General features: G+C 51.1%; 1 protein-coding gene across 1 annotated transcript in view; it reads left to right on the forward strand.

The window, feature by feature from the left end:
* ITIH2 (inter-alpha-trypsin inhibitor heavy chain 2) overlaps positions 1-24,905 on the forward strand; it is a 271,633-nt gene that overhangs the window by 100,959 nt on the left and 145,769 nt on the right. Inside the window, exons 13-14 of the mRNA XM_086918960.1 lie at positions 1,979-2,164; positions 24,045-24,184. Coding sequence (XP_086775086.1) covers positions 1,979-2,164; positions 24,045-24,184 — 326 coding nt within the window. The remainder of the gene's footprint in view (positions 1-1,978; positions 2,165-24,044; positions 24,185-24,905) is intronic.

The raw sequence follows: 24,905 nt of genomic DNA on the forward strand, positions 1-24,905 counted from the left end.
GTGCACTGAGGGACAAAGAGGACCTGCGGCACAAACACACCAACCTCCTAGAGGCCTCCCTGGGCTTAAGGAAGCCAATGATCCCTCATTGTGACTTCCAGGGCAGCTGGGTTGACAGCTTCATGTCCCTGCCTGCTCTCTGGGAAGGCAGGCTCAGTGTAAAGGTCCAACAGGCAGATCCAGGTGGCAGGCATCAACCCGAGCCCCTGGGGGTCCCAGTAACCCAGGCCCTGGCAGCATCTGGCTGAGAACCGTTGCACCACAAGAGGGTCTAGAGTATCCTGTCCCTGATATTCATGAGGAAGGCTACCACCCTTACTTGTATTCCGTGCACACTGAGGGACAGAGGGAACCACCATTACAAATGCACTTAACATCCTAGAGCTCTGCCTATGCTTAAGGAAGTGACTGAGCCCTCATCCGGACTTCCAGAGAAGCTGGGATGTCAACTTTGAGTCATTGCCTCCTCTCAGGGAAGGCAGGCTTGGAGAAAAAGCCCATTGTGCAGGGCTGGGAGACAGGAGAGGACCTGGGCCCCTGGGGACCCAGCAGGTCGGCCCGGGCCCAGGTCTTTGCCCAGCTCAGAATTGCTGGACCTCAATGGGTCCAAGGTACACTCTCCCTAGTAATCAGGAGTAATAATACTCCCCTTTATTGTGATAGATACGCACCGAGTGACAGAGAGGGCGGAAGGCACAAAATCCCTCGACCTGGAGTACTGGCTGGATTCAGGGAAGCAAATGAGACCTCATCAGGACTTCGAGGACAGCCCGGCCATTTGGTAGCACCATTCAAAAACATTGCACGTGACCAGATGGCCAAGGGGCTTGATGCAACCAGATGGCTGGGCTCAAAAAATGGCCATCTGGTCTCACTGTGCCTCAACGAGCGGAACCCTGGCGGAGGTCCAACAGGGGCCCACAGACACCTTAAGATGCAGGCAAAGTGGGGGAGATCTCTCCGGACCCCTTGGAACCCCACCCTAGTTGTGTCTAGTGGACCAATTCTTAGTCTCGTAGTCCGCAGGTGTGCTCACTGTGAAGGTATGAGTGGCAACCTCTAGTCAGCTCTGTGGCACAACCTGCATGGAGTTGTGGCATACTTCGCTCCCCTTTACTCTTCCCCAGGGCCCGCTTGTGGAGGCCGAAGGACATGCCTTTGTTGGTGCTACGTGTGGTGGTAGGGTGGTCCAGGTACAGAGGGTCTTGGTGTTGGTGGAGGGGCCCAGTCCCCCTCTTATGCCATGGCAGGTCTAGGCATGTATCAGCGTATGCTTCCCTGGGGCCCACGTAGGGTGCTGACTAGTATGATCACTGGGTCATGGGCCATGACCTCCTATGCTGTATCTGGGTGATGTAAGGCACCAGAAGCTCAGAGATCGCTGGATGCTGCCAGACTTACTGGTAAGGATGGGTGCATTCACGCAAGTGGTAGTTCTCACCACAGTGGTGCTGAGTTTTTCAGAGAGTTGGCTCAGAGCAGATGCGCACATAACCACCACGTTGAGCTGCTCACTGCTTTACTGAGTCTGATGAAAGACCTGGGGTCTAGAGTTGAGGGCTGGTTAACTCCTGGTGAGATTGGGCTGGGGAGCTCCACGATGGAGCTCTTACTTGGCCGCCATCTTGCCCCCCCCCCCCCGAGGGGTTTTTAAAATCACCAGCCTGAAAAGTACCACTCTATTAACCACAAAGGCCCTTTTTTCAGTTTGCATGGAATTAAATTGAAAATTGCACACATTTGTATTTCATCGTTGGCTCTGTTTTAATTACATGATGCTAAACATGCCATTTTATGTGTAATTTTACATTCCTTCCTTATAAATGTAAACATTTACAAAGTTTTGCTTTCTCGTGTTTCTAAAATAGTTATTTTAAAGTGTTTTATTGAGATTAGAAGATGTTGGTGGAATTTGATTAAGTTGTGTTTTCTGCTCAGAATTTAAATGGTAACACCTATTCACTTTTTTCCTTGACAGGAGTTCTACAAGCAAGTGTCTACTCCACTTCTCAAAAATATTCAGTTTGTATACCCACATGAATCAGTTTCAGATGTCACCCAGAATGCATTTAATACATTTTATGGAGGAGACGAAATTGTCGTAGCTGGAAAAGTTAACCCTGCAGAGACTCAGGTTTTTGAGAGCATTGTCACTGCCACCGCTGTAAGTTTCTCTAAAATATGTTGTTCCTACAGTCAGTGCTTAGTATATAAAATAATAAGTGCCAGGGCACTGACCATGAGGCCACTGCAGTTTGCACCACCCATTGCCCCCGTTATCGCTGCCAAAAAGACGTCCAACCATCTCTCTCATTTGAAAATGCAACAGTTCAGAATATTCCAGGTCCCTAAAGATAAAGGAATGGCTGGGGAGGCAGGTATTAGTAGTTTTTAATGTATATTGTATTCATAAACACCAGTTGTTCTACTCCTCTCTAAATTAGATGAGCAGCGCCATCATGTGGCAGACTGCCCTAATTGCAGTGTTGACAATTACGTGCCCTTACGAGCACCGGAAACCAAATAAGGGCCGGTGCTGAGCACCGGAAACCACTGCTCAAATTAAGCACTGCCTACAATGCTTTGCTTTCTCTGACTTCTACCTTCGACATTACAATTCTAGTTATATATTTGGTATCCTCTTAAATAATCTGCAGTGGTTATTTGGGGGCTGAATTGCAAACTGATTGCTACAGATATTTAGTCCCTTGTTGCCTTTACATGTGTGTGTGTATCATAGAGGACAAAAAAAGTGGCACACCTGCTGATTTGTGTGACTTTTGCACTGATACTTAATTTATGTGTGCATACAAAGATTATGGTGCGTCACATTTCTGTAGCCTGCTCTGACTACAATGGCACGCTATGCGGAGAATGTAAGAGAGAAGAATCAAGGATGTTCCAGATATAGAACACTAATTCTCAGCGGCAACATATAATAATATTTTCCCCTATCAATCAAATAGCCTTGTAGAAGCAAAAAGAGGTAGTAGGAGTACAATGAAATAAGATACTAATATTTCCATGATCTCAACCTCAGACACAAAAGGATGACCCACCCACACTCTGTCCACAACAGCACTTAAGGTATTACAACTGGCTTGAAAGTGCACTGCTCAATAATACCCTCTGTCCGCCTCCATGACTAGACCATGGAACGTCTGCCACTGGGTACGAGACACAGCGTCTGCAATGTCATTGTCCACTCCCGGCACATGCTTGGATTTAAACAAGACATTGTGTTCCAAACAGCTCAGCACAAAAACCTGTAACAATTTCAGCACCTGGGCCTCCCTTGCTGACTGCCTGTTCACCACCTGCACCACTGACATGTTGCCGACCTTAAAAATCACCTTCTTGTGGGCCAAGTCCCGTGTCGATACTGTCACTGTCACCACTAATGGAAACATTTCCAAAAAGGCAATGTTCCTCCCACCATTCTTCCAATGTTGAGGCCACTCCTCTGCACACCACCTCCCTTGCCAGTAGAGACAAAAACCTCCCGCCCCTGAGGCGTCTGAGTAGATCGTAACATCCCACTCCCATTTCCCCGGCAGCGACATTGGGATGCTGTTAAATTATGCAATAGGCGCAAGTCTTCTTTAGTTCCAGCTGACAGCCGCATGTGGTGATGCGTCATTGTCAAACCTGCTAGGGACATCCCCAATCTCCTGCAAAAAGTAATTCCTGCCCTTACCACCGTACACGCAAAATTCAGATGTCCCAACAATACCTGCACCTCCCGTCACCTTCTTTTTGGCCAGTAACCCATCGATCAGCAGCAACATGTGCAGTTTTTTGTCCATCGGAAGAAGTGCCTCCATTGCCCCTGAATCTAGTTCGATTCCAAGAAATGACAACACCGTACTGGGACAGTGCGTGTTCTCTGATGCCAGGGGTACTCCCAGGTAACCCATGAGCTCTTTAAAACTTGTCAGCTATTACTGACAGTCCACAGAACCAGGCTGGCCCACCAGGAAGAAGTCATACAGGTAGTGTGTCAACATCTCTTTACCAGTGTGCCATGAGAAAACCCATTGCAAAAATGAACTAAAGCGCTCAAATAATGCGCAGGATAACGAACATCCCATTGGTAGCGCCTTGTCCACAAAGATCGAACCCTCAAATTGTATGCCTAGCAACTGGTAATCATCAGGGTGTATTGGTAGTAAGTGAAATGCCGATTTAATGTCGCATTTCGCCATGAGGGCACCTGGCCCTACCACGGCAACCAATTCTTGTGCCACGTCCACTAAAGAATAGGACACTGACGTCAAGTCAGCCCCTATGAAGGCATTTACCAATGCCCCCCACGGCCAGGAGAGGTGTTGTATCGGCCTGTATTGTCCTGGGTCTTTCTTTGGCACCACCCCAATCGGGGAAATGATCAGGTCTCTAATAGGGCTACCCGTGAAATTGCAGACTATACGTCCTTCCTGTATTTCCTTGAACAATTTGGTGCGCACTACCGCCTGTGTGTCTTTGTAGATTTCAAATTCTCAGCCCACCTGGCAGATCGAGGCCCCTAATAACCTAGCCTTAAACCCTCCTTAAAACGCGTTTCAAGAGCTCGGCATCTTCTTTCCGTGGATAAGTCTGGGAGTACTTTTCACAGTGTACGCTGGCGAATATCAGGAAGGTTCACGACCTATTCTCGATGGTCATGGCCACCCATGGTCTCTTGGCAAGCTCTAATTCCTCTTCTTTGGACCCTTCTTTCGCTGAAAGCTCCCGATGCAGCAGCTTCATCATATCGACCTAGTCACCTTTCTAAATTTCCTCTTTGGTTGGCCAACGTAAGGTAGGCCCCCAATGGCTTAGGTATCCCCATGTAAGGCAACTTCTTCCGCGGAACGCCGTGGCTCCCTTTGCCCTACTCCATGGATACCCCGCCTGCCCCTGTCGCTTCTGCCACTGGGACTGTGCTCTGCCCCGTTGTCTCACCCTCCCCATGTCCGGGTGCCTCAGCCCCCTTCTTGCTCTCCTCCCCACCGCCTTGCTGCGCCTCTGGTCCGACCCCTGTATCTTTCAATTATGCACCTCTTAGCAACCAAATCTCCCCCTCTCCTTCCCCTATGCATCTGTGCCCACGGACACCGTGACCTGCGATTTGTTACCCTTCTGCGTGCCTGCTTGTCCTGTGCCTGCCATCAAGGCTGGTGTCCTCCACGGACCCCGCTGCCCCACCAGTCAGCACCCTGCTACCCTGTCTTCACCCCCACTCCATTCCTGCACTTTCCTCATGTCTTTATGCCTGCTGCCACACTGCGCCACACTATGCTGTTCCTCTGGGTGCATGGTGTTCCAGCTCTCTGTACATTGTTCAATTTTAGCGCCATGATATCCTTTTAGGATGAATGTTCGCGCTTTAGAAATACTTTTACCATTACCATTACCATTACCATTACCATTACCATGGTTTAGTCCTACCTGGCGTCAAGGCCGGCATCCTAACCAGATGTGCAGGCAGTGCCATCACGCTATTCTTGACCGTAAGCTAGCTGTCTTGACCCTTCTGCAAGAAACTAACTAGGCACATCATTAGTAGCCACTCCCCCTCCCCTCCTTCCTGTCTTTCGTCCTCCTCTTCTAGATTCTCCCCTTCCTCTAAACTAACTTTGTCGTAATCCAACTGTAAACTGCCGTTCACACTCGACTTCTCCCTGTGTACCCATGCCTGTTCCCTACCATTGCGTATTAATTCTCCAGCGTCTATGCCTGCATGACGCTGGTCCGAAAACAATCTACCCGCTCCATCCTTTCTATTTGTTCCAGTCCCCTCTGCCCTTTCCCCTGAGACCGCATCGACCCACCGGGCTAGTGACACCAGAGACCGCTCGTCTGTCCAACATGGTGTGCTTCCTACATGTCTCTCGCAGGGGCCACGCTGCCCGCACAGGGCACTGCCTGCCCATCCTCTTGGCGGTGGAGCTGCATGTAACTGCCCACGTATTCCAACTGCTGCCCCTAGAAAGAAAAAGCGAGATCAGACAAGCCGGGGTTAGTACCCTCCTCTGTCCCTGCCGCCTCATGGGCCCCACTGCCAATTCCCCTCCCCCACCAGCCCCCTAGAGAACTTGGTAGAATGGCCCTCCCGACGTGCCGGGGTACCCCTCTGTCCCCTACACTGGCACACGTAGACCCTGTGACTAGCCCGGAGCCCCTCTGCGGAGGCCCTCGCACCTCCCTCCTCCCCCTCACTCCACTCCACTGGGTCTAAGAGCATCTTCCCTGCGTGACCCACCCTCAGCCCACCCTCCTGTGCTGGAGGTACCCTGCTTCTGCCTCCACCGGCACCCCCTGGCCGTCGCGTTGCCCCCTGTGCCCAACCCCCCTTCTCCGACCATCGCTACCTGAGCCACTCAGCAGCCCTATCTAACCACTCTCCCAACTCCAGGGATGACATGGGTCCCCACCGTGTGACCCCCCCCCCCCACTCCGGCCGGCTTCTGGGGCCTGCCTGCCCCTCCCTCATCCCATCCCCCTCGCTACCAGGCCCTCCCATCGCCCTCCCTGGGCTCCCCCTTCTGCGGTGATTGAAACGGGCCCGTTGTGCCCTCACCACCACCCCTGGAGGTCACTTCTGCTCCCCTCCTTATCCCTGGCTGCCCAAAGCCCGTCCTCACATTCCCGCCCGGCAACCCTCTGCCTGATTAAGCCTCCCCCCCAGCTGCCTGCATGCTCTCTTCCCTCTCAATAGGGCCCCTTCTGCCCCGTGATCAAACTCCAGTGGGGGCCTGGGTGCTTCACCCCCCCTCCTAGCTGCCTTCCCCTGCGATGCCACCATAATTGAACTAAGATGGCCTGTCTTATAGAACCAGCCCAAGTGCAGTTCAACCAGCCCAATTGGCCCAAAATACCCCCGGTGGGGGGGGGTCAGGACTCGTGTTGGTCGGCCACCCCCCAAAACCCTAAAGTGTCCCTCGCACCTCTCTCTATTCATGCCAAATCAGCACCTGCATAAGGTGAAAGCTCCGCCGCATGAAAGAAGCCTGCCACGGCCTGAGTGAAACCGCACCCCAGGAGGTACCTGGTGCTAAATTGCTGGACGGAGCAGCATATTTGATTGAAACCGGTCGCAATTGCCTCGCGATTTTGACCCTACACCTCAGCTCACAGTGAATGAATGACACAAGCTATGTGCCTGAAAGTACTGCCTGCAGAATCGGAGAATGAAAGGCCGGCCCTCGGTGCAAGGAGAGACCGCTCTGAGCCGACCTTGTTCAGCATAAAACAGTGGTATCGTGAAAAGGAGCTGCTCACCCAGTGGTGAAAATCGGCACTGTGGCCGGAGGAGGGAACTGCCAAAGAGCACCAAATGCCAGGAAAGAGCCCTCCACTTACCTGAACACAGCGCGGTGCATGAAGAAGCTGCGGTGACCTGGCAAGCGGCGTGATGACCACCCCTGGAAGTAGATAAGGCCTTGGTTACACCCTAGTTGTAATGATGTCCTTTACTCTCCCCCAATAACTCTCGGAGACAGGTATCGGCGTTACTCTCTTTATTCAGTCGTAACATACAAGGAGCGCATAGCATGTCCTTCGCCCAGCCTGCTTGCGCTCTAATGCCGCGCTACGCTCTCATCGCCGCACTACGCGCCTCGCGCCCCTACGTTGCCATACGTCACGTAGCCACGTGACGTACCACTTTAGCGCGCTCACTACATATCTCCCCTTTTTCCAACAACTATATGTACAAGTCCTGGCTCATGTCATAGTCTCTGAATCTCGCTGGTGGGACCACCGCCCTGCCCCTTCTCGTCAGTCTTACCGGGGATGGGGCGGTTGTTGTTGCTTCTCCTTGACCAGCACCTAGCGCAGCCGCGCTAGTCTCTCTCTGATTTCTGTCCTCTTCAATCTGCTGCTCCCCACTCGCCTCTTGATCCTCTTGTCTTCTCTCGCCAATGTCTAGATCTTCTCCCCCATACTCACAGGGGTCATCATTGCTGTTCTCTCCTCCTTCATTTCCATTACCTCTCCAGCGGAGTATTTTATTGCATCTGGCCATGCGGTCCTGTGACCACACATTGCCGTCACTTAGCAAGGCCGCCCTGCCCTTGACTTCCACTACTTGTAGGGGCTTGCTGTATTTACTTTCCCCCTTTTTCTGCAATGTGGCCAGCCTTACTCTCACCCATTCTCCTTTTTCCAAAGCTGTGTCCTTTACATTCCTCCGTGCGTCGTAGTGTTTAGTGTACACCGCTTGTGCTCTCTCCAGGTTGGCTTGCACCACTGCCGGTGACCACTCGCTCTTAATTACTCTTTCTTTCCATATTCTGTTGTCCTGAGTGAAGGGCTCCCGGCCTCTAAGGATCTGGAAGGGACTGTAACCAGTGTTCGTGGGCGTTATCCGGTACGCCCACACCATGTGCCAGATCTCCGCTTCCCAGTCTTTGTTGTCTGAAATCGCCGCTTGTATCGAGCCCATCACCACTCTATTGAAACGCTCCACCAAGCCATTTCCCGCAGGATGATATATGGATGTGTGTTTTGCCACAATTCCGTTTCTCTGCATGAACTGAGACCATTTCTCAGACCGGAACTGAGGTCCATTGTCGCTGAGGATACACTTTGGGATGCCCTCTCTCACAAATGTCTCTGCCATGAAGCCCACTATCATTTCCGTGTCCATGGTTTCTTCAATCTTCAATTCCGACCATTTGGAATAGCGATCCATCATTACACATATGTACTTCTGTATTCCTTGTGCATTTAGCACCGGACCTAGTATGTCTATGGACAGTTCCTCCCACGGATTTTGTGGAGGAGCTATTTACCCCAGGGCAGGGCGTAATGGTTTCAGTGTTTTGTCCGCGCCCTGACACCTCGGACATTCTCGAACGTGTCTTTCCGCTCTTAGGTCCATTCCGGGCCACCAATAGTTCTGCTTGGCTCTTAGTTTCAACTTCCCAGCACCCAGGTGGCCTTCGTGTAACATATCCATTAATCGGGCAATCATTTTTTCCGGAGGTATGACTCTCTCCCCTCTGTAAACAAATACGCCCTGGTCATCCATGGACAGTTCCTCTCTCACTTCGAAGTAGGGGACGAGACCTCGTCCTGTCTTGCTTTTGTCCGGCCACCCCCGTACAATATGTGCCTTCACTTCTTCTAGAACGGGGTCCTCTTCGTAGGCCAACTTCCATTCTTGCTTGCTTATGGACGTTTCTAGGTCTTCAGTGAGTGCAACCCACTCTTCCGCCGCTTCACCGCATTCTACGCTGGTTTCCATCGCTGCCGCCCGGCTCAGGTAGTCCGCCACCTTGTTCTTATTTCCTGGGATGTGCTCCACATCATATCGGAATTCCATCAATTTGAGCGACATTTTCGAGATCCTCGGCATTGCATCCGCGTGTCCGCTGGATGTGAGTACCTTGAGCAAGGGCTTGTGGTCGGTCCTCAACCGGAACCTGGTGCCCCACAGGAACTGCCGAAACTGGGACATGGCCCACACCACTGCTAACATTTCTTTTTCGATCACGCTGTACTTTTTTTCAGTGTCATTAAGGGTGCGGGACGCGAAGCATATTGTTTCTACTCTCCCCTTGCCGCGGTCTTGCATGAGGACTGTGCCCAGTCCTTTATCACTGGCATCCGTTGTGAGTATTGTGCTTCCTTGGGGGTCAAACCCCTGTAGAGGGATCGCCCCTGCCACTTCTCTTTTTATTCCCTCAAATTCCTGCTGGGCTTCCTCTGACCACCGGAATTCACTGTTCTCTCGGGTTAGTAACCTCATGTGATGGGTCTTTGAGGCGAAATGTTCTATGAACTTCCCATAATATTCTGCCATGCCCAGGAACGATCTGACCTCTTCTTTGTTGGCCGGTGAGGGTGCGTCGCAGATTGCCCTCACGTTTTCCCTCTTGGGGGTCACTCCTCGTGCGCTTATCTCATGGCCCAAGTACGTCACTTTTTCCATTCCTATGCGGCACTTGGCCCACTCTGCCATGAGGCCCTTCCTTTCCAGAATACTCAATACCGCGTCCAGTTTCTTATCATGGTCGGCTTTGTCACGACCCATCACCAATATGTCATCTTGGAAGTATTGAACTCCCCGGACATCCTGGAACAACTGGTGCATTAGTTTTTGGAACACCGCAGCCGCCGAGGCTAGCCCGAACGGCATGCGGCGGAAACGATAGCACCCGAAGGGAGTTATGAATTATGTCAAACTGCGACTCTCCGGGTGTAGTGCGATCTGATGGTATGCCGATGTTAAGTCTATGGTGGAGTACCATTGAATGCCCCTTGTACTGGCTAGCATTTCTTCTATCCGGGGGAGGGGGAACTTCTCCACCACTATGTTTTTGTTCAACTCGCGCAGGTCTACGCATAGACGGACTTTGCCGTTGGGTTTCTTCACTACCACCAACGGCGCCAGCCATTCGGCACAGGTGATCGGTTCGATGATTCCCCTCTTCTCTAGCTGCCGTAGCTCCTCCTTCACGTCTTCCCTCACTGCCAATGGAATGTTCCTCACCTTGTGGGCTACCGGCACTGCTCCTTCTCTCAGTATGATCTTGTGTGCGAATTTGTCGAGTCTTCCTACTGATCCGCCAAAGACCGTTGGGAACCCCTTCCTCCACCTGTTCGTGTCCATCTCTTCTTCCGGCTCCGTCATCAATATCTGCTCCTTGCCTCCTGGGTCCAGTTTGATCCCCAGGTCACCTTGGTCGAGCCACCCCAGGACTGAAGGGCCTTTCTCGGAAACATATAGTTTACACCTGGCCGCCCTACCCCTGAACTCGAAGTTCAGCTTTCTGCATCCGGCCATGGGGATTCGATCTCCATTATACGTGACGGGGCGAATGTCCAGCTTATCCAGCTCGAGGCCCAGTTGCGGAGCAAATTTCTCCTCCCATACTTTTCTTGGAATTATGGTGTAGGGTGACCCTGTGTCTGCCACCACTTGGACTTCCACACCCCCTATCATCATGTCCATGATCGGCTTCATCGTCCTCTTTCCGTCGGTGCCTCGGCCTTGGTCGTTCACACTCAGGATTTCATCGTAGATGCAGAGGACAGTGACCACTTCCTCTTCGGTCACCTCGTTTGGCTCCTCCGCTTCATGGTCCACGTACTTGACTGCGTTTTTGGAGGCCTTCTTCCTGCACACTTTTTCATAATGGCCGACGATTCCACAAAACATGCATTTGGCGCGAAGCGCGGGGCACTTCCGGTCGTGCGCCTCGTGCGTCCAACTGCCGCATCTGTAGCAAGGCCGTTTATTACTTCCGGCCGGTTTGCCGGAGTGGCTTGGGCTGTTTTGCCATTTGCTCGGGCCCTTATCTGGCTGTTTCCGCGCCTGGTGATCTTTGTGGGGTTCTTCATTGTCTACCTTGTTCACCACCCCGCTGGGCATGTTCTCTTTCTTCGTGGCCGCTGCACACCTTCGCGCCAGTTCGGCTCTCTTGACTATCACCAGCACGTCCTTGAGCGAGGTGTCTCCTGCAGCCCATAGCTTGTCCTGCATGTTCGTGCACGTGGTGTGCATCACCACTTGGTCTTTTATGAATTCGCTTTCCCAGTTTGCGTACTTGCATGGGGCCGCCAGTTTCCTTAACGCCGCTACATACTCCTCCACCGTTTCCCCTGGTAGTTGTTTCCTTTGTTGGAAGTTAAACCTGTCCACTGAGACACATACCGAGGGTTTAAAGTGTTCCTCCAGGTCTTCCATTGCGTGTGCATACACGTCGTCGGCGTCCGTCTCTCTCTTCTTAGGTACCAAGCTTTTGTAGATCCTCAGGCCTTCTGGGCCTAGGTTTAGCAGCAGGATGCGTCTCTTTCTCGGCGGTTTGAATTTCTCCTCACTTTTGTCTTCCAGCACTTCTATGAAATTATCTATGTACTCTTTCCAGTCCTCCCATTTCATGAGTGGCTCTCCCGGCCTGGGAAGGAACTGGACTGGCGCTATCGCATAACCCGCTTGTGTGGTCATCTTTTCACCCCTGGATGTGGGCAGCGCACTTTCCAGGCTTCTCGGGCTCTCTGGTGCACTGTCTTGTTCCTCCTTGTTGAGTAAGGGTGGAGGGCTGCTCCTTTCAGCCCTTTCCTGTTCAGGTGGGGTAGCCAGTGCGGTTGCCTGCGGGCCTTGACCGTAGCTGGTCTCCTGCTTCGGGTGTGTAGCAGTTCTCCGCCCTCTTGGTCACCGTGCGCCCTCAGTGCTCAGCTCCTCGTGCTGTTGGCTGCGTCGCGCTCCTTGTGGTGCCCAGTCAGGGTGTGGTCGCTGTGCGTTCCCTCGGGCCTTCCTCGCTCCCTCAGAGACTCCGCTCCGTTCCGCCGTTCTCCGCGTAGTCTGCGTGGTGGCGGGTCGTGGGTCGTTATCCCACCCTCGTCGCCACTGTAATGATGTCCTTTACTCTCCCCCAATAACTCTCGGAGACAGGTATCGGCGTTACTCTCTTTATTCAGTCGTAACATACAAGGAGCGCATAGCATGTCCTTCGCCCAGCCTGCTCGCGCTCTAATGCCGCGCTACGCTCTCAACGCCGCACTACGCGCCTCGCGCCCCTACGTTGCCATACGTCACGTAGCCACGTGACGTACCACGTTAGCGCGCTCACTACACTAGTCTGCACCCATCTCAACAGCTGGTCGCTAGTTTAGGAAAGCTGCCACGGCATAGCAAGAAGTGACTGTAGTGCCACCTAGTGGCCTTTGCAATGACAGCGCCTGAACACAGCCCACATCCGGCAAAAAACAGCTTTCCCTGCTGCAAGCTACCTACCGCCATCGGCGTAAGTAACAAATAAGAGGAGAGCTTTCCAAACGTGTTGCGAGAAGATGAGGTCTACATCAACACAAAGGTGAGCCCCACACTGGCACCTGTAGCGCTGACGCCTAGCAGCACCCAAGCAAGTGCCTAACTACCCCACAGCACAGAGAAAGCTGCAATGCCCACAGCGCCACCCGGTGGTCCCAGTGCCAACCCACACCCAGCAATCGTGACCTGCTAGAACAGTCAGTCTTACAGGGCTAGCATATGTAAGAGGGACTTGCTGCTGCCCTCCACCCCCTCCCCACTGGTGAGCAAAGGTACAACCACCTGACAGCCTCACATAGTGAGAGTGTGTGCTGCAGGGGGAAGAGATGAGAGGGGCCTACTGCATTGACAAAGGACAGTGCACTTGTCCTGTGAGGAGTAAATAGCAGCAGAGTGCATAATCCAGCAAGAGAGACCCCACAGTATTCTAGAGACTGCGCTCTAAGCAGCCACTGCAAAAGACTGTTCGAAGTAAGCACCACATGCCCCAATTGACTGCCTGTCATTTTAGGGGAGAGAGAGTTAACCACCCAGAAGAGCAACAGAAAGACCAAAGCTGTCCAGCCTAGAGAGATGCGAAGAGTCAATGCGAGAACCAAAGTAATGGGACAGGAGGCAGCCTCATGCAACGTGTAACGAGAACATACGCTGCATGTGTGAACCCTGTGGCTGTCTGATGCCACCACAAGCAAGGAAACTGCGCAACTTGCCCCAAATGGTGAACAGACACCACCGCAAGCTACAAAACGGCACACTAAGTGCCAGAAGAGGGCTCCCTCAACGAAGGCGAAGCGCGCAATTTTAGAGGTGCGCAGAAGACCGCACCAGTGAACTCGACAGCATGGGCAGGTGCCCAAGAGAGAGAGACCTCTCCAAAGAGGAGCAGCAATGCTGAAGGCAGCAGGGAGATCCTTTACATCTCCACCGCACCAGCGAAGCCCCGCAGTGGGGCAGAAGACAGCACAGAGTGTCCTCCCTCCCACTGCCTCAAGACTGAGTCGCCAGAGAGTTGCACAACCCATGTGGCAAGCCGCCACCACAACGTGTGTTCCGACAGACACCACAGCCGCATCGTAAGCATGGAGCACGTCACTAGAAGTGAACAACTCCACCAAGAATGCCCGAAGGGAGGCAGGATCAAGTGCCACAATGGCACAGCCTAAAGGCGCAAGCACGACGCCCTCGAGCGAAGAGAAGAAGAGCACTGCAAAATCCCTGAGAAGGGAAAGATGCCCGTGAAAGTTCCCCAAGAGGAAGAAGCAAGTCCTACTGACAGGACAGACCTGCGACAGGTCTGCAGAAAAGTGAAGACCGCTGCAAGAACTGGACACGACCAGCAAGATGTCCATGTCGTCCATACAGTAGACAGGTGACAAGGCGGCACATCCAAGTGAGGACCTGGTCGGAAGGAGCAAAAGAGTGGCAGGACGCCACTCCGAAAACGAAGACTGAACAGTGGTACACCACCACATGGCAGACAACCACCACATGCACGCAAGATGGAACAGAGAAGAGCGACAGGGCAGAGGACTCGTGCCAGTACTGGAGAAGGTGTTCATCAGCACAAGCCAGCCACCAGGGTGCAGATATGTCCCTGGAGACAGCTTCGCTGGAGGACCAACCATAAGCCACTAGCAAGGGAGATCTGTGTCCAGGTCCCACGCTTCGCAGTCTCACCTGTCACCGGCTGCTTGGTATTGATATCACCACTGCTGGAAGATAACTGCAAGTGGCCACAAAGTCCATCTAGCCCTCCTCACTCCACAAGGTCACCAAAGGCAAGAGATCACCGCCTGTTGCTCAACTGAAGAAAAATCACTGTGTGTCATCATCATCCAGGTGCATCATCACCAAGGACGTCAAAAGAGCATTGCACCACCAGAGTGGATCCCAACACTCCAGACAACCAGAGTTTAATGAGGCTAACCACCCAGGAACCTTATGTGTGCCCCCGTCAACCTGAAGCCTGCCAAAGTAGAGCATACCCGACCATTGGAATATCCACCCTTGGGGTTACACAAAGCTTGACCGTGGCCCTGTTGGGAGTTCTACAGTGACCCCTCAGCGCGGCCTACGAAAGGCCCACACATCCCACGCAGTCATTTGGCAATCCAGGGGAAAAGGGCCTCAACCTGTGAGAGGGGAACCCGATTAGGAGAGATGCATCTGCAGCAGCTCCATGATAGGCAAGCATGGAAGTCACAGTCGAAGACTGGTCACCCAAAGACCATCAAGGAAGGCACAGAGCCTGAGTCCTGACGGCTAGAACATTTAGACTGAGACACCACGCTCTGCGGTTACATGAGTGACTTGGCTGTAGTCCTTTTGGCAGTTCCTCAGCAACGCCTTCGAGTGGCCAACACAAAGCCCGCACAGTCTACACGGTCACATGGCAGCCCATCAGCAAGGACGTCCAGGAGGCTCCAGTGAGAGAGGAGTCCAGGCAAGAGAGGCAAGTCTGAAGTTGCTCGACTGTCAGGAGCTAGAAAGAACATCAAGCACGTTGCCTCAAAGGAAAGGCCTCATACACGAGATCATCCCCAACAGCTTTAAGTTTGTCATCCACTGGAACCTGAGCGCCAGCGAGTTCTCCAGAGTGGACTCCATCACCGCTCTAGATGCACCAATATTAGAACTTTGAAAATAGACTCCAACACCATGAGACCAGGCCGGTCTGAACTACATCACCGAGGTGACTAAAGCATCCTGACCATGCGGTCTATGTTATAAGAGACTTATAACGCGTACAATTACTCAGGAGTATCCTGGCGCGATACAGACTCAGATGTGCGGAAGGAGAAAAATGAAAAAGCTTGATTAAAAAGGTGAGTTTTGAGAAGTCTCTTGAAGACACAGAAGTCCTGGGTGAGGCGCAAAGCGACGGGAACACTGTTCTAGAGCATGGCTATCTTAACCGAGAGTGACTGACCCCCCAGTCCGGAGCGCCGGAAGCGGGGGTGGCCATCAGACGGTGAGAGGCAGAGCATAAGGATCGGTGAGAAGTATAAAAGGCCACCCGTTTCCAAATATAGGATGGTCCTGAATCATGCAGAGCTCTATAAGCTAAGGTAAGTGCCTTAAACTGCACCCGCTGTGCCACAGGCAGCCAGTGGAGGGAGCGCAGGTGAGCCCTTATACTGGATCTCTTAGAGATGTTGAATAAGAGTCTGGCCACCGCGTTTTGGATCAATTGGAGTTTATTCACCAAATATCCCGGGATGCCAATGAAGAGCGCATTGGCATAGTCCAAATGGGGCAAAATAAGTGCCAGAGCCACCATTGCCTTCGTTGGCTGAGGGAGCAAAGGGAAGAATCTACTAAGGGGCTTGAGTGTGCCAAAACAGACACCGTTAGTCTCTTGATGTGATCGGAGAACCTGAGATCCTCCCCGAACCAAACTCCCAAGTTTTTAGCCGGACCTCCCTCAGAAAGTGGACGGGGAAAATCAGAGGGCCAGAGCGCATCCACAAAGTGTGATGGAAATTGGCCATACAGCAGAACTTCCGATTTCCCCTCATTGCACTTTAGCTTAGTCTGTGCTAGCCATGTAAACACGACAGCAAGGCAGCTCTGAGCAGCCCCAGTGCACAGGTCGGGGCCATTCCAAGGGAATAAAAGCTGGGTGTCATCGGCATAGGCCATGATTTTGGCCCCAGCTCTTCAGCCAGGGAGATCAATGGAGTCAGATAGATGTTGAAAAGCAAAGGGCTCAAAGTCGAGCCCTGGGGGACTCCAGTCGAGACCTCCCTGGCCGAGGATGAGAAAGGAGGTATCCAGACCTGCTGAGTGCGGGCAACCAAAAGGACTCCAGCCAGGTCCACACTGTCCCCGAGATGCCAATGGCAGAAAGGCGGGAAAGAAGAAGCTGGTGAGGAACCGTATCGAAGGCGGCAGAGAGGTCCAATAAAATCAGAGCCACTCTGCCGCCTCCATCCAGGCACTCCCTGATTGCCTCCGCCATTTCCACCAGCGCTGTCTCTGTACTATAAGATGTTCTAAAGCCTGACTGGGCCGGGTGTAGAGCCCCAGATGATTTCACAAAGGCTTCTAGTTGGCGGAAAGCCACTTTTTCGCAGACTTTAGCCAATGCTGGTAGTAAAGATATCGGGCGATAGTTGGCTGGTACAGCGGGGTCCGCCGTCGGCTTCTTGAGGAGAGGAAGAAGCTTGGCTTGCTTCAACTGTCCCGGTACAATCGCCGACTGAAGTGACCAGTTGACAATGGTCGTTACTTCAGTGCATACAATATCAGCCACTCCTGCTAGGACTCTGGCCGGACACGGGTCAGAGGGAGAGCCTGACTTGAGAGATTTAAGAATAGAAAGAATGTCAGACTTCTCAGCAAGAGCAAACTGCGAGAGTAATGTGTTTGAGGGGATACAGAGAGGGGGTATTGAGAGGGGGTTCAGAAGTAGCACTGTTAGACCCAGGCTTTCTTGAATTAATTGTATCTTATGAATAAAGAATACTGACAGCTCCTCACACCATCCTGAGGAGGCTGGAGTGGCCTTATGCTCCGCACAGGGTGACATAAAACTTTTAACTATAGAGAAAATCTCTTTACCGTTGTTGTTGGCTTTCATTATTCCATCAGTATAAAAATCGCTTTTAGCTTTCCTGACAGCTGTATAATAAAATCTCTGTGCTGAACGCAAATCGGACTTAGCTACTGGACAGTAGGCAACCCTCCACTGACGTTCTGACTTCTTGCAGCCCAGTTTCATCCCCTTTAAAAGTCTTACTCGGCTCCCCATTTACGCATGGAAATGCTGCTTATGCCTCCTGAACTTTGTTAACAGGGGTTCTGGATGTACCCATAAGAATATTGGATTAGAACAAGGTACTTCCACGCCAACATTGGTGCACACTTGGAATATTGTGTTTTCCCCTCAATTGAATGATTGATTCGTCTACGATTGAGGACTACGCACTGTTATAAGAGGCTTTATACCTCGTTGGTTCTTCAATCTAGGGGTCACCGATACCCCTTGGTTGCCCGTCCCTTTGTCCTGATGAAGACTCGCATGCCCCAGGTTCAAATGACCGGTTGGCCCTAAGTCAAGTCGAAACGTCGACGCTATCCCCTCTCACCTTGGACCATCATCCTGACCTTACATAGTGCATACTGAGGGCTTAAATGTCCCTGCAAAAGAATTTTGAATGTAATGGTTATTTAATTTCTGTTTGGCCAGGTACTCAATACGGAAAAATTGGAATACCGTTATTGACTGACAAATAATGTGAAATTGTGATATTTACTGTTGTGAATTCCTTTCCTTTCTTTATTCACTTCAACACTTCTATCACTCTCTTTTGCACGCCTCATTTGGGCAACCTATCTGTTGGTTTTTATTTATTGAAACAATACATTGTTGTATAAAATTAATTTAAAATATGAGACAATGAATTAAATACATTGTATCTCTGTTTGGTTGTAGTGGTTGTGCTGGTTTCTTTTGTCGAAAACTATTAACTAAATTGGAGCAGATTTATTTGAGGTGCTCTGAAATGTCAAAATTAATGAATGAAGATTGATTGGGTCAATTATCCTTATCAATAGGTCTAGGACCATTGTTTATTAATACCGTAGTATACCCAGGTCCATACCTTATGGGCTACCCCATTCTCTTTAATGGAGTCTAGCGCTCCAGCACCTCCCAGCAGATAGCCTGAACATACTCATTGATGCTGTGTATTGTTGTTTGTTTTTCTTATAGGTTGGACCTTTATTTGTTTCTTTTCCATTAAAGTTTGGGAGGGATGTAGTGTCCTGCTGGACACCTTCTAGTGTTCCACCCACACTGTACATCCACCCATCACAGGCGTCACCAGTCAGGTGATCCTGTTGATAAAAGAGGCCCGGCGCACATGCCCTGGGCCAGTTCCAGTATCACATATCATGTGTCTGTGTGGTCATTCATGTCGTATGTGGGCCTAATGCCCCAGACACTACAACACCCACACACACACTTAGCAAACAGGGCACACAGAGCAATCAATCAATCAAAGCATTTATATAGGAAACAATACATGTTAGGACTTCCTTGCCCCAAATGTTCCAAATATGAAGTAATTCACCGTACACTTCATGTTGGGTCCATTTCCCTGAAAAGGAGTGAATCTGCACCCTGAGATTTATTAGTATATTACCTCACATGGCTATAGTTTATCTCATTTTTAGAATTCACAAATGTTTTCAAGGTTATGCCGGAAAACATGCAATAGCCCTGCAACAGTCACAGATTTCAAGGTGCGTTCCTATTGCACATGCAAACGTTTACACTTATATTTTTGCATTAACGAAGAAGGGTAATAATACACTTATTAACTTGTTTTCTCCAGAGAAAATATTTTCCGCTGTGAAGGACTTCTTTCCATCAATCCCCAACTATTTTGTGGGTGATCCCTTGCCAATTCCACTTTGGAAAGGTGTTTACTCCTGCCCCTGACAGAAGTCAGTCTTCAGGGAGTCGGAGAGGAGTTTCTTGAATATCGTCAAATATATAAGTGTGCGGGTGTTTACATACCAGCAGGATATTTGCGGCATTTAAGCCCCAGGTTATAGATATAATAATGTAAAGAACACATATGGGGCTATGCCTTACTCTGAGGTGACAGGCCGAAACAACATATTCCAGCCAGGTCATGTAAAAATCATGTAGCAAATGCTAGCACACGGTGGGATTGTGTGAGCTTATGCAAGTGGCAGTCTTCTACCATCTGTTTTGGGTTATATTTGCCTCATTGTTATAGTTAGTCATGAGTGAGCTATTTTACCAACAGATTTCTCAGTGATAGATTTGAAGTGCTTTCACTAGAATTGCCATACTTTTCATAAAATCACTTTCCCGAAAGCACTCCACAACCTTCTACCTTCCCAACTCCTTAAGCCGCCCATCTATTGCGCATGGCACCATCTCTTAGGGCCCAGACTACTAAGGTAATATTTGCAGTGCTACATTTTGTGAATGGATTAATAGTGCAACTTCATATTCACTGAGCCTTATCTACAACAAAGTAACACAGCGTGCTGCCACAAGCCATTTGGCTGTGCGCACTGCGTTACTTTGGAAGCAAAGGGATGCATCATATCTACAATGATATGACCGATCCCTTTGCTCCCCCCTGTGCAGGCGCACAATGGGCTGCCGTGCACCAACGCAGGCACCCTTGCATCATGGTGCAAGGAAGTCTGCGTTGCAAGATGATTGTTTTTGTGCAGAAAGGGACACCTGCCTGCACAAAAACAATCCCAAGAGATGGTTTCCTCTTTCTATGTGGGATGCAGAACGCAACATGTATATAAAGAGGAGAAAATTAGGAGAAATAAAAACATTTCTCCTCATTTCACTTCCCTACACCTACCCTGAGGAGGCTTAGCATTTTGGTGCATTCCCAGCCAGGTTTACGCTTTCGCGCATATCTGGAAATGTCGCAGAAACCATTGGTGTTGTGTGAGAACACCCACAGCAACATCCATGGCACGCCCCTATCACGCAAAGTACTCATGGCTGGACTGTGAACAGCAACCAGCTCTGGCAGATTGCTGCTCAGCCGGCCATGGGAGCGGTGGGGGGTCAGGGGGGCAGTGGGGGGCACTAGCAATAAGCACTGCTCCTGCTTTTGTTACAGGGGGCCGATATTGCAGCATTGCTGCAAAACCAGCCCCCAGTGACAAAAACGGGCACAAAACCGGCCCCCACCCCTCCGCCCACTGGGGAAGTGCCTGGTGCCTGCTACCGCCAGTCCGACCCTGAAAGTGCTGCACAGGGTGGCTTTACATGTCCTTGTAAATATGAGTAGCAAGATGCGCCACCGGTGCATCACAAGAAGTGATGCACCGGCGGCGCAAGGGGCTTGTAACTAAGCCTTTACAGAGTCTATGCTAAAAGAAAAGTTTTTAAGCAATGCCAAGCACCAAAGCTTTAGAGCAAACTCAAGCCATTGGTTTCCTGTGTGAAATTTGTATTTGGGTGCAGCCGCCAGCACAAACGTTTGCTCTGTGACCACATGGCAAATGTCACAAAATATATAATTTTTCAGAAATTACGTGTTATGCATGGGAATAGCACACATTATTATGCTGGCCCTTTATTGGGTCAGGGTTTCATTTTGCACTAGGATTTCAAACAATGCCAGATCATGCTATTTTAAAAGATCTGGCTTTGCTTGAAATATTATGGAGAATTTGTTTTGTTTGTCAAAAAGCCATTTTGTGCTGTCCTTGTGTCAAGTTTCCGGCACGAAATGTCTTTTGAAAAGCACTGCCATCATGTGAGCTCTCATTCTATTAAGGGTAATTCAGGGTGATACCTCTGTACACCACAGTGGGTGTTGGGGAATAGATTACCTCCTCGTTAGTCTTCCTCGCCACATGACTTACACAGTGAGCTTCAGCTCCACACCAGAATCCTCCAAAACAAAAAGTCAGCCTCCCATGCCTCCCATCCCTTCCCAAGATGGCCGACCCATTACCACCTGACCTCTATAAGAGGCGGGCCGGCCCAACCCATCAGCCTGTTTTTTTTGTTCTGCACGTCATTACTCTCCAGATGCGTCTTCAGGCTCCCCAGCTCCTGTCCATGGGGCTGTGGCTCTTCGGTTGCTCTGCTTGGTCCAGGGGTTCGGCGCCCCTCTCTGGTGGGGTGTGCGTTCTTCCCTGTTTTGTTGCGGGGTGGTTTTTTGTCGGTCTCACTGGACCTTCTGTGTCGAGCTGCCTTGGTGCCCCCTTCCTCGGGTCGTGTTTTGATCTGGCCCTTCCTTCGTTCTTTTTGCCCCCGGCCCTTCCCGCTCTGTCTCCTGGTACGGCTGGGTTCCTCCTTCCCGTGTGTTGGTGTTGCCTTCCTGGGGGCATGCTTGGGTTCCCGGTCTGTGCTTGGTCGGTGGGTTTCCCTGTGGGCATTTTTTCCCATCTGGCTTCTATTTGCCGGTCCTTGGCTTCTCTGGGGTATTCCCCCGCCTTGCTGGGGCTTGTTGGTTGCCTTTCTGGTGGGTTTGTCCCCTGCCTCGTGCTTCGGGGTGTGTGCGGGGTTCGCCCCTGTTGTCTTTTGGCGCATTGGTGCTGTCCTTGCCTGGGTCATTTTTGGCTCCGGCCTTTTCTGGCCCTGTACGCTCTTGTTCTCATCGGGTCGGGCCGATTTTGGTGCCTGGTTCGGGAGTCTCCTGGGTCCGTCTGGTCCTGTCTGCTTCCTTTGGGTCTCCGGTTTTGGCTCTTCGGCCTTCTCTCCCGGGCTCCGGGCTTTGCGCTTACTGGGGTCCCTTTTTCTCCTGGGTTTCTGGGCTTGTTTGGCCTGGCCAGGGTTTTTTTTTGTTCAGGCCGATCGTGGCCGATCGTGGCTGAGAGGGGAAGAAGGTAGCAGGGCAAGATGCTCATGGTCCTTCTCTAGTAATGGCCCTACTTTCTCTATCTCCTTACCTGTGGTTCTGCCTGGCTACTGGGGCTACCAGTTGTAAGCCTGCAGCCCACAAGGAGTTGGTTTGTCCCTCTCACGCATGTAATTGGTGGTGCTCCCCTGGGTGCGTCTCCGTATGCCTCGGCGGTAGTTGGCTTGGACCCTGCTGCTCTTGGTCCTTGTTTTGCCTCTTGGGGCGCGGGTTTTGTGTCTGCCCCTGCTTTCTCTTTCCCTTGCTGGTTCTGGTTTGGGGTCCCGGGTCCTGTTGGCTCTGGTGGCTCCCTGGGAATCTTGGCATGGCTCAGACTCGTCTTCGCCCTGCCCTTCTGTTCTTCCCGCCTTTGGTGTGTTGCTGCCGCGCTCCTTTGCCAGTCGTTTCTTCACCCTGTGCGGGGTGTTTCCGTGCCTGGCCGGTTGGCTGCTTTCTGCCTCTTCTTCTCCCTTCTGGCCGTGGGTGGGCCTGTGGGTTTTCAGTTTTTCGCCTTTGCCCGGTTGGTTCTCCTCCGGGTCTCTTCGGTGTCGTTTACGGGTCCTTCCTGGGTTCGTTTTCCCTGGTGCCTGCCTGGGTTCTCTCCTTGGAGTCGCGGTCCCTTCCGGGGGTCCTTTGTGTGACAGGGGTTTGTCCCCCTTCTGTTTCTTTTCGGCACCCTTTTCCGTTCTTCCGGCTCTTGCCTGTCTGTTGGATGGCTCTGGTGCCGCTTCACAGTTTTTCTGGTTCGGCTCTCTCGTGGGTTGTGGTCGCCCTTGCGGTATTGCTGTGTTGGACGGACTGGTTGTCTCTTTCTGCTAGTGATTTTTTTTGTTGGGTCGCTGTGGTGGGGATGCCCTCTGTTCGTTCGGTTCCTCTTTTTGGACTTTTGCTCCCCTCTCGCTTTGTGCTGCCTGTTGGGCTGCCCTGGTGTGTTGGTCGGGCCTGCACTTTTCTGTTCTGGCCCTGGTTGCTGTTGCCCTTTTGGCTCCGTGCGGTCCGGTCCCGTGCCTATCTCAGCCTTCCTTCTGTTGGGGCAGTTTTCCTGGCGGCACTTGGTGTCTCTGGGGTCCGGTTTGTTTTTTGGCCTTCCCGGTGTCTTCGGTCCCGGGTTGGTTCTCCTACTCGTGGTTGCCTCTCTCCTGGGTGGTCCTTCCACTCGTACTGGTCTGTTGGGTTTGCCCTCTTTCGTGGACATCCCCTTCTAGTCTGTTGGGTTCTTGTGAGTTTTCCATGAAGCCGCTTGGTTTTGGTATGTGCTCACTATGTAAGTCATGTGGCGAGGAAGACTAACGAGGAGGTAATGTCCCGGTTACTTACCGGTAATCTTCATTACTCCGAGTATAGTCTTCCTCGCCACATGAGTTCCCATCCCTCCCTCCCTGTCTGGCTATCGGCTTCATGTTTGTGCTTGGTTGTTTCAGGCTGATGGGTTGGGCCGGCCCGCCTCTTATAGAGGTCAGGTGGTAATGGGTCGGCCATCTTGGGAAGGGATGGGAGGCATGGGAGGCTGACTTTTTGCTTTGGAGGATTCTGGTGTGGAGCTGAAGCTCACTATGTAAGTCATGTGGCGAGGAAGACTATACTCGGAGTAATGAAGATTACCGGTAAGTAACCGGGACATTTACACTCACCCAATTTTCTTGACCTAGCTACGCCCCTGCTCACAATAGTTACCCTGAAATTCTGACTCCCATAGTTATTTCTGTAACTTGAGCTTTGTGGTCAGACAGGCTGTGATTTTGTGAATTGCAGGCTTTGCAACAACAAATGTGTTTCATGCATCCACCTTGTAGTGCTAAAACATTGAATGGAAACAAAAAATAACCAATTACTGCAGAAGGGAGGAAAGGGCATGAATGAGTCGAAAATGCATTTCTTAATCTTCACTTTGCAGTAATTACGCTGTGCTTTCCTTTCAGAAAAACTCTAATCTGCTTCTGAACACAGTAGCAGAACTCGAAGAAATGGATGAGTTTCTGAAAGAGAGCAAACATGCCTTCCCTGACTTTGCTAAGCAATACTGGGCTCATCTTACAATCAACCAGCTCCTGGCAGAGAGGTAAGCTGGAGATATCTGCATTGTGAACGCCAGACCAATCATTCATGTGCCTTGGCTGAATGTTGGCTTAATCATGAAATGAGGTGTGTCTCTCATTCAGAGTGAGTGGTGTGTGCTAATGCCTTCTCCACGCAGCGTAACTGCCACAGAGAAAATACAACATTAGGGGCTCTCCATAGACATTGTGCATTCAGCTTCCCCTTCGCCGTAGCTCCGTAGAATTTGCATATGCTGCTGAGATCTGTGTGCAATCTGCAGTCAGAGCTTTCTATTCTAGGGTGATGAACAGCAATAAGCAAGGCGATAGTAAAATATGTTATAGTCTGCATTGTAAAATTCCATATTGCACATTAGCAAGTCCTATATAACATAATAATTCATTGTTATGTATGTCTAGCGTTTATTTCAGTTTCTGAAAGTAATAACTCCTTGCTATGACATCACAACAGTTGATAACAAAATTAGTTCTCAACTGTTGTAATGCCATAAAGGCCTTCCAGGCCAGGCTGATAGTGCCCTCTGAGAGCTTGTCAGTGCAGCACTGCTTGTCTGATTTGAATGAAAGCAGAAAGCACAGCTGCAGGAGGGAGAATGTGGTAGGCATGGGTGAAATGTACTTTTCACATTTGCATCAGGAAGGAGGGGGCATGTTATTGTCCTTTGCCCCTGTGCAGTAGTTGAAGGCAGGGGCACATGATTTTGGAGGTCGCTAACAACCAAG

Source organism: Lissotriton vulgaris, chromosome 1_1 (genome assembly GCF_964263255.1).
Source record: "Lissotriton vulgaris chromosome 1_1, aLisVul1.2, whole genome shotgun sequence".
In the NCBI taxonomy this organism is placed as follows: domain Eukaryota; kingdom Metazoa; phylum Chordata; class Amphibia; order Caudata; family Salamandridae; genus Lissotriton; species Lissotriton vulgaris.